General features: G+C 41.0%; 1 protein-coding gene across 1 annotated transcript in view; it reads right to left on the bottom strand.

The window, feature by feature from the left end:
- Positions 1-16543, bottom strand: part of CMTM4 (CKLF like MARVEL transmembrane domain containing 4) — an 82979-nt gene that overhangs the window by 30344 nt on the left and 36092 nt on the right. The window contains exon 2 of the mRNA XM_064273951.1: positions 1720-1896. Within this exon, the coding sequence (XP_064130021.1) occupies positions 1720-1896 (177 nt within the window). The remainder of the gene's footprint in view (positions 1-1719; positions 1897-16543) is intronic.

Raw genomic sequence — 16543 nt, 5'->3', positions numbered from 1 at the left:
AGAGTAGAACTGCTCCATAGGGTTTTCAAGGAGTACCTGGTGGATTTGGTTAGCAGCTGTAGCTCTTAACCACTGCCCCACCAGGGTTTCCAACTATTAATCCCTTTTAAATTCTGTTTACTATACCATCAATTTAGAATGTGATTCTTTAAGTATTTTCTCATGGAGGTAGGACAAACTTTATTTCACCTTAAAAATAGTTGAAATTGCTCTAAAAACAGAAAGTCTATTAAACACGTTTTTAATAGAAGTCCTGGTAGCACAGCAGTTAAACGGTAACCTAAAGGTTGGTGGTTTGAACCCGCCCAGTGGCTCTGTGGGAGAAAGACTTGGCGATTTGTTTCTGTAAAGATTACAGCCTAAGAAACCCTATGGGGCAGTTCTACTCTGTCACATGGGGTCACTACAGGTTGAAAATCGACTTGACAGCACCCAACGAAAACATTAAAAAGAAAAAGACTCAAAGCTAAAAACAACCAAAAAAAAAAAAAAAAACAAACCCTCAAGAAAATAAAATAGCTGAGACATTAAAACCTGTCACAAATTCTTGGACAAAATGCTCCCAGTATCTTGAGGCTTACAGCTTAAATTTAAAATGCCATCACATTTTTTTTTTCTCAGCTTTCAAAGGTGAGACAAAAACAGTTTTCAACTGGCATCAACTTTGCTAGCTCAGCAACTTTCTTTTCATTTTTTTTTTTCCTCTTAAAAAGAGCTAGGGCCAACTGGGACAACACAGAAAGTGTGTTGCCAGGAAGACCTTCCCCTCTCCAGATCCTGAAGATCGCCGTGGGAGGGGCCGTGCCAGGCCAGGCACCGGCACCAGCTCCTCCCAGGGCTCCTGCAGCAGAGGGGACACCTTCTCAGGGTGCCTGTAGGCACCCAGCACCAGACAAAGAGAGAGCCAAGACGACCTGTTCACGTGGCTCAAGAGCCCTGTTCAGGGTAGGTGGTCTGCAGCGGTCTCCTCCTGTGCCCTCTCACCCTCTCGGCAGCAGTAGTGCCCGCATGAGTCTACCCCCAGCACCGCAGGAGACGGAAATGGCTGACTGCGTGGCATGTGTCTCCCTAACTGATTTGCTGAGCTCTTGTACATGCCTGTTTGCAAAGAAATATGAAGAACACCCAGTGATATTAAGTTTCCTTCCTCATACATCACCGTAAGGACAAGTAATGCAGCTTCCCAGGCCAGCCAGAGGGCAGGGGTGTCAAAGAGGCTAAGAACCCAAACCAGAGAAGAGGAAACGTTTCCACTCAAGACTCTGTCATTAAAACCGCCACACCCTCCCGGTTGCTCTGAATGTCTATGCAGGCTTTGCAAAGTATTGACATGTTCATTTCTTCCAGAAGCAATGCTTTTGGAAATGGCTTTTGTGTCCAGTCTGAAAAATGTACAAATGTGTCAATTCCATTTTTTCTCTTTCCCGTATTCTACAAATATCAACATTACCAGTCTTCAGGTGATCACAAAAGTGAAACAACATTGAAAGGGGAAAAAAGGATTCTGTTAGAACGTTTCTACCATTAGTTAAGATTCCATTTGGTTTGTAGTTTTACTCACCCCAGTAAGGAAATTTAGCTTTCACAGCTGAGTTATGATGGAATACTGAAGTATCAAAACGAAGTGGAACCAAACAAGACACGGAGAGATCCCAAATCCCCCTTGAAGCCGAGTAGCACCCGGTCCTTCAGAGTCTGAGAGTGGTGACTTGTACTCACCGTCAGGTTCCAGTTGATCTGGGGGATCCTCACGTGCAGGTTGAGACTGAACAGAACCAGCAAAACCCCAGTCACCACAAATGCGCTACAGCTCACGAACTCAAAAAAGTAGAGGCCCTCACATGGGGCGCACTCCATGATGGTCTCTATGCAGATGAACGCAATCAGGGCCAAAATCTAGGAAGAAAACGGGAAACATACATGTACGTGGATACTCAGTACACATCTGTGGGCAAGCATGCCTACCATGTCTAAATAAAACCCAAAGACAGCGGCAAGGGACGGCCACAGAGTTCTTTTCTGGGGACAGGAGTGGAACTGTCAGAAATATGGCCTGACTCAATCCTTACATAAGAGCAGGTGTAGGGGTCTTGATGAAGAGATCAAATTCCCGACGTAAACAACTAAGCCCCCACCAAAGTACGGTAACATCTATCTAACACCATGTGGGCACTGAAGGCAAACTGCTGTCTCTTGTGAGGGAGTAGAAAGGAACGTTGCTGCAAAGTTTTTAGTTCTTCCTCTGCCACCAGTAAGCGGACACTGCCTACGCATGTTTCTAATTTATAGTTTCTACCATAGTGATTCCAAACATTGAGAGGACAGAATCCTAATTGTTGCCATTTTATCCCCAGGAATGAAAATGCCATCTACAGCTCTGCTAGTGGGTCACGCTGAGGTCACTCAGGTTAACTGGGATCCTTCATGGCTTTAAAAGAATGATTGGTATAACCACGTCTCCCCCATAGCAACCAAACACCAAACCTGTTGTCATCGAGTCGCTTCCGACCCTACAGCAAAGAGTAGAACTGCCCCATAGGGTTTCCAAGGCTGTAAATCTTTACGGAACCAGATCGCCACATCGTCTTCTGTGGAGTGGTTGGTGGGTTCAAGCTGCTGACCTTTTGGTTAGCAGCCAAATGTTTAACCACTGCACCATCGGGGCTCCCTGCCACACACTAGAAGTCCCTAAAAATAAGAGGTCCACCTAATTCATGGGATATCCTTTAAAAAAACAAATTACTGGACTTGATCATAAGAAGATGGACTGGCAGTTCATAAAAACATTTTTAAAAATCTACCCATAACTGAATCAATTTCTTTCTGGAGGGCCAAAGTGACATTCTTGCAATATGTCCCAAAAGATCTGAGATGATAAAGTCAAACAAACAGACATATGTCAATGGAAATTAAAAAGTCTACTTTTAAGGTTGATTTCAGGAGGAGGAGGCCTAAAGGCTGAGGCTTGGAGGAAAGGCCAGGTGGTTGTGAGCACCTAAACCCAGATCAGTCTTGGGCTCTTGGCCTCCACTTCGCACTGTTCACCAGGCATGTGTCACAGCTCAGCAGAGGTCAAGCCCATGCCAGCACTTCCACGCCAGCCCCACCTTTCAGGTCAGGAGGCACAGCAGGCATGTCTGTGGTCCCAGTCTTGTCCTCTAGAGCCAGCAACAACAGCATCACCAGGGAGCTTGTTAGGAATACAGACTCTCTGACTCTCCTCCTAGACTTACAGAATCAGAATCTTTTTGACAAGATCCCCAGTGATTTAAGTGTGAGAAGCCTGCAAAGCACAGGCAGGCTGTTCCTCGGGCCCTTCGCTGCCTACTGAAGTCCCACTAGTTCCACAGTCTCTTCCGATGCTCCACTCAGTGCCATCTCCTCCCCATGTTGTTCCTGCTATGTTTCTCCCTGACAGATGTTGCTTTACACCACCCTCTTCCAGGAAAGCATGCAATTTGTGATTGAATTCTACTCTTTTTTTGTATTTACCATTGTGCATCTCTCTGCCTCCGAAGCCTTTGAGGGCAGGGGCCAGTCCATCTCTCTCTGCCCCAAGGCACCAAGCACATTGTGGCAAATGAGAGCTCACTGAACCACCAAATATCCCGTATCTACAATTCCTGAAAGAAACCCTGGTGGTGCAACGGGTAAGTGCTTGGCTGCTAACAGAAAGGTGGGCAGATCAAACCCACCCAGCAGCTCCATGGAAGAAAGACCTGGCGATCCACTTCCGTAAAGACTACAGCCAAGAAAACCCTATAGGGCAGTTCTGTTCTGTCACGTGGGGTCACTATGGGTTGGAATCGACTCACGGCATCCAACAACAACACGATTCCTGGTGTACTTGTCAGTGTCTGCACACGAAAGTACACATGAGTGGTTCTGCTTTTTCCACTGTCAATAGTTCAGTGCAGTAACCCTCCAAGAAACCTTTCCTGTAATCCACAGTCTTTCCACATTTCTACTCTAAGTTAACACAGGCACTGGACTTTAGGTGCACACTCTGTGCTTCTCCTCATGGCTCTCCTTACAGTTCTCTACGGAGCCATAGACCTTAATTCCCCACCTGAATTACATGCCTAACTTGCAATCAATTCACAGAAGAAATACTTCCTATAAGGGAAGCTTCTAAACTTTCTTTTTTTTTTTCACCCCTGCAATCAGATCTAGTAATCTTGGGCAAGAAATAACACACTGTACTGATGACTTACAAATGTTTCTGGTATGCTAACTTCAACCATATTTGCATGGGAAGACAACACCTACATTCTTAAAGATTAAAAATGGTTTCAAGAATACATAAATCTAATACGCCATTCAATACAGCAGTGGATAAAACAGACAAAAAGCCCTCCTCACCAGCTCATGCCCTAATGAAAGAGACATTTTTAAAAATTAAATAAAAAAAAATATAGCATGCTAGACAGTGACAACTACAAAGGAGAAAAATTAAAGCAGAGCAGGAGAATGAAATGCAACTGGGCTGGGGGGTGTTTGACATTTTAGGCAGAGTAGTCATGGAAGGCCGTACGGAGAAGGAGCAACTTGAGAAAGAGCTAAAGGGAGTAGGGGAACAGCTATCTGGAAGAGCATTCTAGGCTGAAGGAGGAGCTTAGTCCGAGGAACAGCAGAGGCCCCATGGCTGGGGCAGGGTGAGCACTGGGGAGACAGTCCTAGGAGACGAGGTCAGCATTACAGGGGGCCAAATGGCCTGGAGGTATAGTGAGGGCTGTGGTTTTGACTCTGGGTACAATGGAAACACTGAGAGGCACAATCTAATTCAGATTTTTAAAAAGCCACTCAGATCTTATGTTGAGAATAGACTTCAGCGCAGACAAGGGCAGAAGCTCTGAGAACAGAGACGAGACCTTTGCAATAAGGTAGGCAAGAGCAAGATCACGGTGGCATGGATCAGGATGATGGTAGCCCAGATGGTGAGAAGTGTTGAATTATGGAGGTATTTCGAAGGTAGAAAGCCCCAGTGCCGTCGTCGCTCCTTTGAAGGTAGACCCAACAGGATTTGGTGACAGACGACTGGATACTAGGTACTAGAGCAGGGAGTCAACCCAAGGTTTTTAGCCTGAGTATCTGGCAGAATGACATTGCTAATAACAAAGACAAGAAAGCCAGGAGGAAGAGCAGGTTTGGGAGTGGGTGTCAGGACCTCAGTTTTGGACAATCTAAGTTTGAAGTGCCTATTAGCTTCAAGTCGTTTGTTGGATTTATGGGTGTTGAGGTCTATGATGAAGTCATCACACTGGATGAGGTGACGGCTTAGGGTGTGAGTATAAACAGAAAAGAGGACTAGGGGCTGAGCCTGAGGCACACCAACATGTCAAGGTGATATATTTAAAGAGCTAGGGTCTGGTGGCACAATGATTAAGCGCTCAGCTGCTAAAGGTAAGGTTGGCGGTTCAAACCCATTCAGCGGCTCTGCGGGAGAAAGACCTGGTGATCCACTTCTGTAAAAATTACATGCAGAAAACCCTATAGGATAGTTCTATTCTGTCTCATGGGGTTGCTCTGAGTCGGAATCAACTCAAACAGCACCCAACAAGAATAACCTGGATTTAAGTTTCATTTTGCCAGTTGCTAACTGGGTGTGGGAGTGCGGTGTAATGAATTACTTAATACAGCCCTTCTGGCCATGGTCTTGTAACTCCCACCCAGGTGAATGGGTAGGACTGTGTGATAGGTTAATTGTGGCCCACCAAAGGGACTGCTCAGTTTTGCCATCCCTCTAGGTTTGAAATGAACTATTCCAGAGGGGTGAAAGAGTTGCCAGACCTGACCTGTCGGGAACCAACAGCCTGCAGGCCAGATCGCCTGGTGTGCACGGTAAGGCAAGCAGTAATGCTTGGGATGCGTTTTCCACGTGGGAGAGACCGAGCGGCAGAGAGTCTACTCAGGCCTCCAGAACCAGTGAAAAGCAGCACTCAATTAGCAAAAGATAAGTACATGCGTCTAACCTACCTCATAGATCAAAAAACACCATTACAGGAAAAACCTCTCTCTCATTTACCTGCCCCCTCCCGCCTCTGCACCGGGGCGGGGCCCAGGCCAGCTTCAGAGATTGCTGCATCCCCTGGGCAGGAAGTAAGACCCGTCATGTGCCCTAAGCCATTCTCCTGGCCTTGGAGAGGGAACAAATTAACAAACAGGAAAAAATAATCTGCCAGCTTCCCTAAGCTGGGAATTCAGGGCAGGCACAGCTCCTTTGCTTAGGCACAGGCATAAGGGGTCCATGGTCTTTGAATGCCTTTCACCCCTGCATAGGCTGTATGAGCCTATTTCAACAGCATAGGCCCTTATTAGTGCAGTACAACAGGGAATATACCTGAAGCCTAACTTCAATTGTATCAGCTATCTGGTGGAGTGACAGGTCCTCTCTGCCTATTAAGCAGGGTCCTTACCTACCCATATCAGGGGCCTGAGGATTGGTGGTTCCACCCATGCCACCTAGCTACCGGAAACAGGGGTCCAAGAATAAGTGGTGCCTCCCAGTCCTTACAGCCAACAGCACTGGTTACCCAGAATCCAGCTGCAAAACCCACCCACCTAGGCACTCTAGGGAACAGGGACACACCTTCCCCCCCAGACACTCAGGGGCAGCTGTCAGCCTCCTGCCTTGCTCAGCTCGTGACCCCTACTACAGCCAGATACCTGTGCCTACACCAATCACCCCTGCCCATCTAGGACTGTAGGTGAGAACCTGCACCACACACTTGGTGACCAACTAGCTGGACACCTGAGCTGAATCCACACAAGAGAAGTAAACAGACTCCTGAACTCACATCTCTAGTAACAGATCTAACCACCTGATGACAGGACGTTAGAGCTTCAAAGGCACCAATAATCAAACTGCCTCACACGAGCAACCTATTTGGGCATATCGAAACAAAACAAGAAGCTAGGACAGAGTAAGCAAACGTAAAATAAATAAATAATATAATAACTTATTGATGGCTCAGAGGCAACAGTCAATATCAAATCACATACAGAGGCAGACCGTGATGGCTTTAGCAAGCTCCCAAAACAAGAAATCTTCTGGAGGAAGAGATCTTCCTGTGATTACTAGAGGTAGAATACAAAAGACTAATGTGCAGAACTCTTCGAGATCAGGCAAAATCCAGAACAAGCCAAGGAATACACAGACAAAGCAAGAAAGGAACTGAAGAAGAATATAGAAAAGCATAATGACAAATTTAACAGGACGGAAGAATCCACAGAGAAACAGCAAACAAATCCACATGATTAACAACAAAATCTCAGAATTATACAACTCAATAGAAAGTCATAGGAGCAGAATTTAGGCAATGGAAGTCAGAATGAGTGAGACTGAAGATAAAGCACTTGATGCCAACTTATCCGAGGAAAAATCAGGTAAAAGAATTTAAAAAATGAAGAAATCCTAAAAATTATGTGGGACTCTACCAAGAGGAATAATCTACGAGTGACTAGAGTACCAGAACAGGAGGGGATAACAGAAGCTACAGAGAGCATTGCTGAAGATCTGCTGGCAGAAAACTTCCCTGATACCGTGAAAGATAAGAAGGTATCTATCCAAGATGCTCACTGAACCTGACACAAGGTAGATGCCAAAAGAAAGTCACCAAGACATATTATAATCAAACTTGCCAAAACCAAAGATAAAGAGAGAATTTTAAGAGCAGCTAGGGATAAACAAAAAGTGATCTACAAAGAAGAAGAGTCAGTAAGACTAAACTCAGACTACTCAGCAAAAACCATGCAGACAAGAAGGAATGGAATGACATATATAAAGCATTGAAGGAAAAAAAACTGCCAGCCACGAATTACATATCCAGCAAAACTGTGTCTCAGATATGATGGAGAAATCAGAGCATTTCCAGATAGACAGAAGTTTAGAGAATCTGCAAAAACAAAACAAAAATTACAAGAAATACCAAAGGGAGTCCTCCAGTTAGAAAATCAATAACATCAGATAACAACCCCAGACTAGAATACAGGACAGAGCAACCAGATATCAACCTAGATGGGTAGGTCACAAAAATAAATCAAAGCTAAAACACTGAAAATAGGGAAGCAAAGATGACAATATGTAAAGATGACTACATTAAAACAGAAAAGAGGCACTAAAAAATACAGTCATAAATCTTTCATATGGAGAGGAAGTCAAGGAGATACAAAGAAATAAAAGATTGGTTTAAACTTACAAAAATAGGGGTAAATATTAAGGTAACAACAAAGGAAACTAACAATCCTACACATCAAAATAAAAAACAAGAAAAACATAAAGACTCGGCAAATACAAAATCAACAACAATGAAAAAGATGAAAAGAAAATACATAAAGAAAAACAACTCAGCACAGAAAATTAAGTGGAGCAAAGAAACTGTCAACAGCACACACACAAAAAAGGACATCAAAATAACAGCACTAAACTCATACTTATCATTAATTATGCTGAATATAAATGGACTAAACGCACCAATAAAGAGAAAGAGTGGCAGAATGGATTAAAAAAAAAAAAAAAAAACACGATCCATCTATATGCTGCCTACAAGGGACACACCTTAGTTAGACTCAAAGACATGAACAAACTAAAATGCAAAGGATGGAAAAAAAAAATTACCAAGCAAACAACAATCAAAAAAAGACCTGGAGCCGGGCGGGGCCAAGATGGCGGACTAGGTAGACGCTACCTCGGATCCCTCTTGCAACAAAGACTCAGAAAAACAAGTGAATCGATCACATACATAACAATCTACGAACCCTGAACAACAAACACAGACTTAGAGACGGAGAACGAACTAATATGGGGAAGCAGCGATTGTTTTCAGAGCCAGGAGCCAGCGTACCAGTCAGCGGATTTTCTGGAAAAACTAGTTTCCCAGTGATGGCTCGGAGACAGCAGTCCATATCAAACCACATAAAGAAGCAGACCATGACAGCTTCTCCAACCCCCCAAACAAAAGAATCAAAATCTTTCCCAAATGAAGATACAATCCTGGAATTATCAAATACAGAATATAAAAAACTAATTTACAGAATGCTTCAAGACATCACAAACGAAACAAGGCAAACTGCAGAAAAAGCCAAGGAACACACCGATAAAACTGTTGAAGAACTCAAAAAGATTATTCAAGAACATAGTGGAAAAATCAATAAGTTGCAAGAATCCATAGAGAGACAGCATGTAGAAATCCAAAAGATTAACAATAAAATTACAGAATTAGACAACGCAATAGGAAGTCAGAGGAGCAGACTCGAGCAATTAGAATGCAGACTGGGACATCTGGAGGACCAGGGAATCAACACCAACATAGCTAAAAAAATATCAGATAAAAGAATTAAAAAAAATGAAGAAACCCTAAGAACCATGTGGGACTCTATCAAGAAGGATAACCTGCAGGTGATTGGAGTTCCAGAACAGGGAGGGGGGACAGAAAACACAGAGAAAATAGTTGAAGAACTCCTGACACAAAACTTCCTTGACATCATGAAAGACGAAAGGATATCTATCCAAGATGCTCATCGAACCCCATTTAAGATTGATCCAAAAAGAAAAACACCAAGACATATTATCATCAAACTCGCTAAAACCAAAGATAAACAGAAAATTTTAAAAGCAGCCAGGGAGAAAAGAAACGTTTCCTTCAAGGGAGAATCAATAAGAATAAGTTCAGACTACTCAGCAGAAACCATGCAGGTAAGAAGGCAATGGGACAACATATACAGAGCACTGAAGGAGAAAAACTGCCAGCCAAGGATCATATATCCAGCAAAACTCTCTCTGAAATATGAAGGCGAAATTAAGATATTTACAGATAAACATAAGTTTAGAGAATTTGCAAAAACCAAACCAAAGCTACAAGAAATACTAAAGGATATTGTTTGGTCAGAAAACCAATAATATCAGATACCAGCACAACACAAGGTCACAAAACAGAACATCCTGATATCAACTCAAATAGGGAAATCACAAAAACAAACAAATTAAGATTAATTAAAAAAAAAAAAAAAAACACATAACAGGGAATCATGGAAGTCAATAGGTAAAAGATCACAATAATCAAAAAGAGGGACTAAATACAGGAGGCACTGAACTCCCATATGGAGAGTGATACAAGGCGATATAGAACGATACAAGTTAGGTTTTTACTTAGAAAAATAGGGGTAAATAATAAGGTAACCACAAAAAGGTATAACAACTCCATAACTCAAGATAAAAGCCAAGAAAAATGTAACGACTCAACTAACATAAAGTCAAACACTATGAAAATGAGGATCTCACAATTTACTAAGAAAAACGTCTCAGCACAAAAAAGTATGTGCAAAAATGAAATGGCCAACAACACACATGAAAAGGCATCAAAATGACAGCACTAAAAACTTATTTATCTATAACTACGCTGAATGTAAATGGACTAAATGCACCAATAAAGAGACAGAGAGTCACGGACTGGATAAAGAAACACGATCCATCTATATGCTGCCTACAAGACACACCTTAGACTTAGAGACACAAACAAACTAAAACTCAAAGGATGGAAAAAAATATATCAAGCAAACAATAAGCAAAAAAGAAGAGGAGTAGCAATATTAATTTCTGACAAAATAGACTTTAGACTTAAATCCACCACAAAGGATAAAGAAGGACACTATATAATGATAAAAGGGACAATTGATCAGGAAGACATAACCATATTAAATGTTTATGCACCCAATGACAGGGCTGCAAGATACATAAATCAAATTTTAACAGAATTGAAAAGTGAGATAGACACCTCCACAATTATAGTAGGAGACTTGAACACACCACTTTCGGAGAAGGACAGGACATCCAGTAAGAAGCTCAATAGAGACACAGAAGACCTACTTACAACAATCAACCAACTTGACCTCACTGACTTATACAGAACTCTCCACCCAACTGCTGCAAAGTATACTTTTTTTTCTAGCACACATGGAACATTCTCTAGAATAGACCACATATTGGGTCATAAAACAAACCTTTGCAGTGTCCAAAACATCGAAGTATTACAAAGCTTCTTCTCAGACCACAAGGCAATGAAACTAAAAAAAAAGGAATCGATAACAGAAAAACTAGGGAAAAGAAATCAAATACTTGGAAAATGAACAATACCCTCCTGAAAAAAGACTGGGTTATAAGACATCAAGGAGGAAATAAGGAAATTCATAGAATGCAACAAGAATGAAAATACTTCCTATCAAAACCTCTGGGACACAGCAAAAGCAGTGCTCAGAGGCCAATTTACATCGATAAATGCACACATACAAAAAGAAGAAAGAGCCAAAATCAGAGAACTGTCCCTACAACTTGAACAAATAGAAAGTGAGCAACGAAAGAATCCATCAGGCACCAGAAGAAAACAAATAATAAAAATTAGAGCTGAACTAAATGAATTAGAGAACAGAAAAACAATTGAAAGAATTAACAAAGCCAAAAGCTGGTTCTTTGAAAAAATTAACAAAGTTGATACACCATGGGCTAGACTGACTAAAGAAATACAGGAAAGGAAACAAATAACCCGAATAAGAAATGAGAAGGACCACATCACAACAGAACCAAATGAAATTAAAAGAATCATTTCAGATTACTAAGAAAAATTGTACTCTAACAAATTTGAAAACCTAGAAGAAATGGATGAATTCCTAGAAAAACACTACCTACCTAAACTAACACAATCAGAAGTAGAACAACTAAATAGACCCATAACAAAAAAAGAGATTGAAACGGTAATCAAAAAACTTTCAACAAAAGAAAGCCCTGGCCCGGATGGCTTCACTGCAGAGTTCTACCAAACTTTCAGAGAAGAGTTAACACCACTACTACTGAAGGTATTTCAAAGCATAGAAAAGGACGGAATACTACCCAACTCATTCTATGAAGCCACCATCTCCCTGATACCAAAACCAGGTAAAGACATTACAAAAAAAGAAAAGTATAGACCTATATCCCTCATGAACATAGATGCAAAAATCCTCAACAAAATTCTAGCCAATAGAATCCAACAACACATCAAAAAAATAATTCACCATGATCAAGTGGGATTTATACCAGGTATGCAAGGCTGGTTTAATATCAGAAAAACCATTAATGTAATCCATCACATAAATAAAACAAAAGACAAAAACCACATGATCTTATCAATTGATGCAGAAAAGGCATTTGACAAAGTCCAACACCCATTTATGATAAAAACTCTTACCAAAATAGGAATTGAAGGAAAATTCCTCAACATAATAAAGGGCATCTATGCAAAGCCAACAGCCAATATCACTCTAAATGGAGAGAACCTGAAAGCATTTCCCTTGAGAATGGGAACCAGACAAGGATGCCCTTTATCACCGCTCTTATTCAACATCGTACTTCAAGTCCTAGCCAGGGCAAGTAGGCTAGACAAAGAAATAAAGGGTATCCTGATTGGCAAGGAGGAAGTAAAGTTATCACTATTTGCAGATGACATGATCTTATACACAGAAAACCCTAAGGAATCCTCCAGAAAACTACTGAAACTAATAGAAAAGTTTGGCAGAGTCTCAGGTTATAAAATAAACATACAAAAATCACTTGGATTCCTCTACATCAACAAAAAGAACACCAAAAAGGAAATAACCAAATCAATACCATTCACAGTAGCCCCCAAGAAGATAAAATACTTAGGAATAAATCTTACCAAGGATGTAAAAGACCTATACAAAGAAAACTACAAAGCTCTACTATAAGAAATTCAAAAGGACATACTTAAGTGGAAAAACATACCTTGCTCATGGATAGGAAGACTTAACATAGTAAAAATGTCTATTCTACCAAAAGCCATCTATACATATAACGCACTTCCGATCCAAATTCCAATATCATATTTTAAGGGGATAGAGAAACAAATCACCAATTTCATATGGAAGGGAAAGAAGCCCCGGATAAGCAAAGCATTACTGAAAAAGAAGAAGAAAGTGGGAGGCCTCACTCTACCTGATTTCAGAACCTATTATACAGCCACAGTAGTCAAAACAGCCTGGTACTGGTACCACAACAGGCACATAGACCAGTGGAACAGAATTGAGAACACAGATATAAATCCATCCACGTATGAGCAGCTGATACTTGACAAAGGACCAGTGTCAGTAAATTGGGGAAAAGATAGTCTTTTTAACAAATGGTGCTGGCATAACTGGATATCCATTTGCAAAAGAATGAAACAGGACCCATACCTCACACCATGCACAAAAACTAACTCCAAGTGGATCAAAGACCTAAACATAAAGACTAAAACGATAAAGATCATGGAAGAAAAAATAGGGACAACCCTAGGAACCCTAATACAAGGCATAAACAGAATATAAAACATTACCAAAAATGATGAAGAGAAACCCGATAACTGGGAGCTCCTAAAAATCAAACACCTATGCTCATCTAAAGACTTCACCAAAAGAGTAAAAAGACCACCTACAGACTGGGAAAGAATTTTCAGCTATGACATCTCAGACCAGCGCCTGATTTCTAAAATCTACATGATTCTGTCAAAACTCAATCACAAAAAGACAAACAACCCAATCAAGAAGTGGGCAAAGGATATGAACACACATTTCACTAAAGAAGATATTCAGGCAGCCAACAGATACATGAGAAAATGCTCTCGATCATTAGCCATTAGAGAAATGCAAATTAAAACTACGATGAGATTCCACCTCACACCAACAAGGCTGGCATTAATCCAAAAAACACAAAATAATAAATGTTGGAGAGGCTGCGGAGAGATTGGAACTCTTATACACTGCTGGTGGGAATGTAAAATGGTACAACCACTTTGGAAATCTGTCTGGTGTTATCTGAAACAGTTAGAAACAGAACTACCATACAACCTAGAAATCCCACTCCTCGGAATATACCCTAGAGATACAAGAGCCTTCACACAAACAGATATATGCACACCCATGTTTATTACAGCTCTGTTTACAATAGCAAAAAGCTGGAAGCAACCAAGGTGTCCATCAACGGATGAACGGGTAAATAAATTGTGGTATATTCACACAATGGAATACTACGCATCGATAAAGAACAGTGAGGAATCTGTGAAACATTTCATAACGTGGAGGAACCTGGAAGGCATTATGCTGAGCGAAATTAGTCAGAGGCAAAAGGACAAATATTGTATAAGACCACTATTATAAGATCTTGAGAAATAGTATAAACTGAGAAGAACACATACTTTTGTGGTTACGAAGGGGGGAGGGAGGGAGGGAAGGAGAGGGTTTTTTATTGATTAATCAGTAGGTAAGAACTGCTTTGGGTGAAGGGAAAGACAACACTCAATACATGGAAGGTCAGCTCAACTGGACTGGACCAAAAGCCGAGAAGTTTCCGGGATAAAATGATTGCTTCAAAGGTCAGCGGAGCAAGGGCGGGGGTCTGGGGAAAATGGTTTGAGGGGACTTCTAAGTCATTTGGCAAAATAATTCTATTATGAAAACATTCTGCATCCCACTTTGAAATGTGGCATCTGGGGTCTTAAATGCTAACAAGCGGCCATCTAAGATGCATCAATTGGTCTCAAGCCACCTGGAGCAAAGGAAAATGAAGAACACCAAGGTCACACGACAACTAAGAGCCCAAGAGACAGAAAGGGCCACATGAACCAGAGACCTACATCATCCTGAGACCAGAAGAACTAGTTGGTGCCCGGCCACAATCGATGACTGCCCTGACAGGGAGCACAACAGAGAACTCCTGAGGGAACAGGAGATCAGTGGGATGCAGACCCCAAATTCTCATAAAAAGACCATACTTAATGGTCTGACTGAGACTAGAGGAATCACGGTGGCCATGCTCCCCAGACCCTCTGCCGGCACAGGACAGGAACCATCCCCGAAGACAACTCATCAGACATGAAAGGGACTGGTCAGCGGGTGGGAGAGAGATGCTGATGAAGACTGAGCTAATTATATCAGGTCGACACTTTAGATTGTGTTGGCAACTCTTGTCTGGAGGGGGGATGGGAGGATAGAGAGGGAAGCTGGCAAAATTGTCACGAAAGGAGAGACTGAAAGGGCTGACTCAATAGGGGGAGAGCAAGTGGGAGTACAGAGTAAGATGTACGTAAACTTATATGTGACAGACTGATTGGATTTGTAAACGTTCACTTGAAGCTTAAAAGAAGTTAATAAAAAAAAAAAGACGTGGAGTGGTAATGTTAATTTCTCGCATGATAGACTTTAAAGTAAAATCTGACACAAAGGATAAGGAAGGTAACTACATAATGATTAAAGGTCAATACAGCAGGAGGACATAATCATAATAAATATTTAAGCACCAATGACAGGGCTCCGAAATACATAAAAGAAATTCTAACAGCAATGAAAAGATAAGACAGCTCCAGAATAATAGTAGGAGACTTCAACACACCACTTTCGGTGAAGGATGGAACATCCAGAAAGAAGCTCAGTAAAGATGCGAGAGATCTAAATGCCACAACCAACCAACTTGATTTCATAGAAATATACAGAACACTCTACCCAACAGCAGCCAAGTACACTTTCTTTTCCAACACACGTAACATTCTCCAGAATAGATCACATATTAGGCCATAAAGCAAGCGTTAACAGAATTCAAAGCATCGAAATATTACAAAGCATCTTTTCTGACTGTAAAGACATAAAAATAGAAATCAGTAACAGAAAAAGCAAGGAAAAAAAATCAAACACATGGAAACTGAACAAATACCTTGCTCAAAAACTACTGTGTTAAAGAAGAAATTAAAGACGGAATAAAAAAATTCAGACTCAAATGAGAATGAAAACACACCCTACCAGAACCTCTGGGAAACAGCAAAAGCAGTGCTCAGAGGTCAATTTATAGCAATAAATACACACATCCAAAAACAAGAAAGGGCCAAATTCAAAACATTAACCCTACAACTTGAAGAAATAGAGAGCAAAAAAAGAAGCCCTTGGGCACCAGAAGAAAACATATCATAAAAATTAGAGTAGGATTAAATGAAATAGAGAACAGAAAAACATTCGAAAGAATTAACAAGACTGAAGCTGATTCTTTGAAAAGATCAACAAAATTGATAAACCATTAGCCAAACTGACAAAAACAGCAGAGGAAGCAAATAACCTGAATAAGAAATGAGACAAGTGATATCACAACAGACCCAACTGAAATTAAAAGAATCATAACAAAATACTATGAAAAATTATACTCTAACAAATTCGAAAACCTAGAGGAAATGGACAAATTTCTAGAAACACACTACCTACCTAAACTAACACAAACAGAGGTAAAACTAAGTAAACCTATAAAAGAGATTGAAAAGGTAATTAAGAAACTCCTAACAACAACAACAAAAAAAGTGCCAGCCCTGACAGTTTCACTGGAGAATTCTACCAAACTTTCAGAGAAGAGTTAACACCACTACTACTAAAGGTATTTCAGAGCATAGAAAAGGATAGAATACTCCCAAACTCATTCTATGAAGCCAGCATAACCCTGAAACCAAAACCACAAAAAAAGAAAAAAGAAAATTACACACCA

Source organism: Loxodonta africana, chromosome 21 (genome assembly GCF_030014295.1).
Source record: "Loxodonta africana isolate mLoxAfr1 chromosome 21, mLoxAfr1.hap2, whole genome shotgun sequence".
NCBI classification, from domain to species: domain Eukaryota; kingdom Metazoa; phylum Chordata; class Mammalia; order Proboscidea; family Elephantidae; genus Loxodonta; species Loxodonta africana.
Note: the sequence above shows the minus strand (reverse complement) of the source record. Positions and strands in the feature narration are given on the sequence as shown.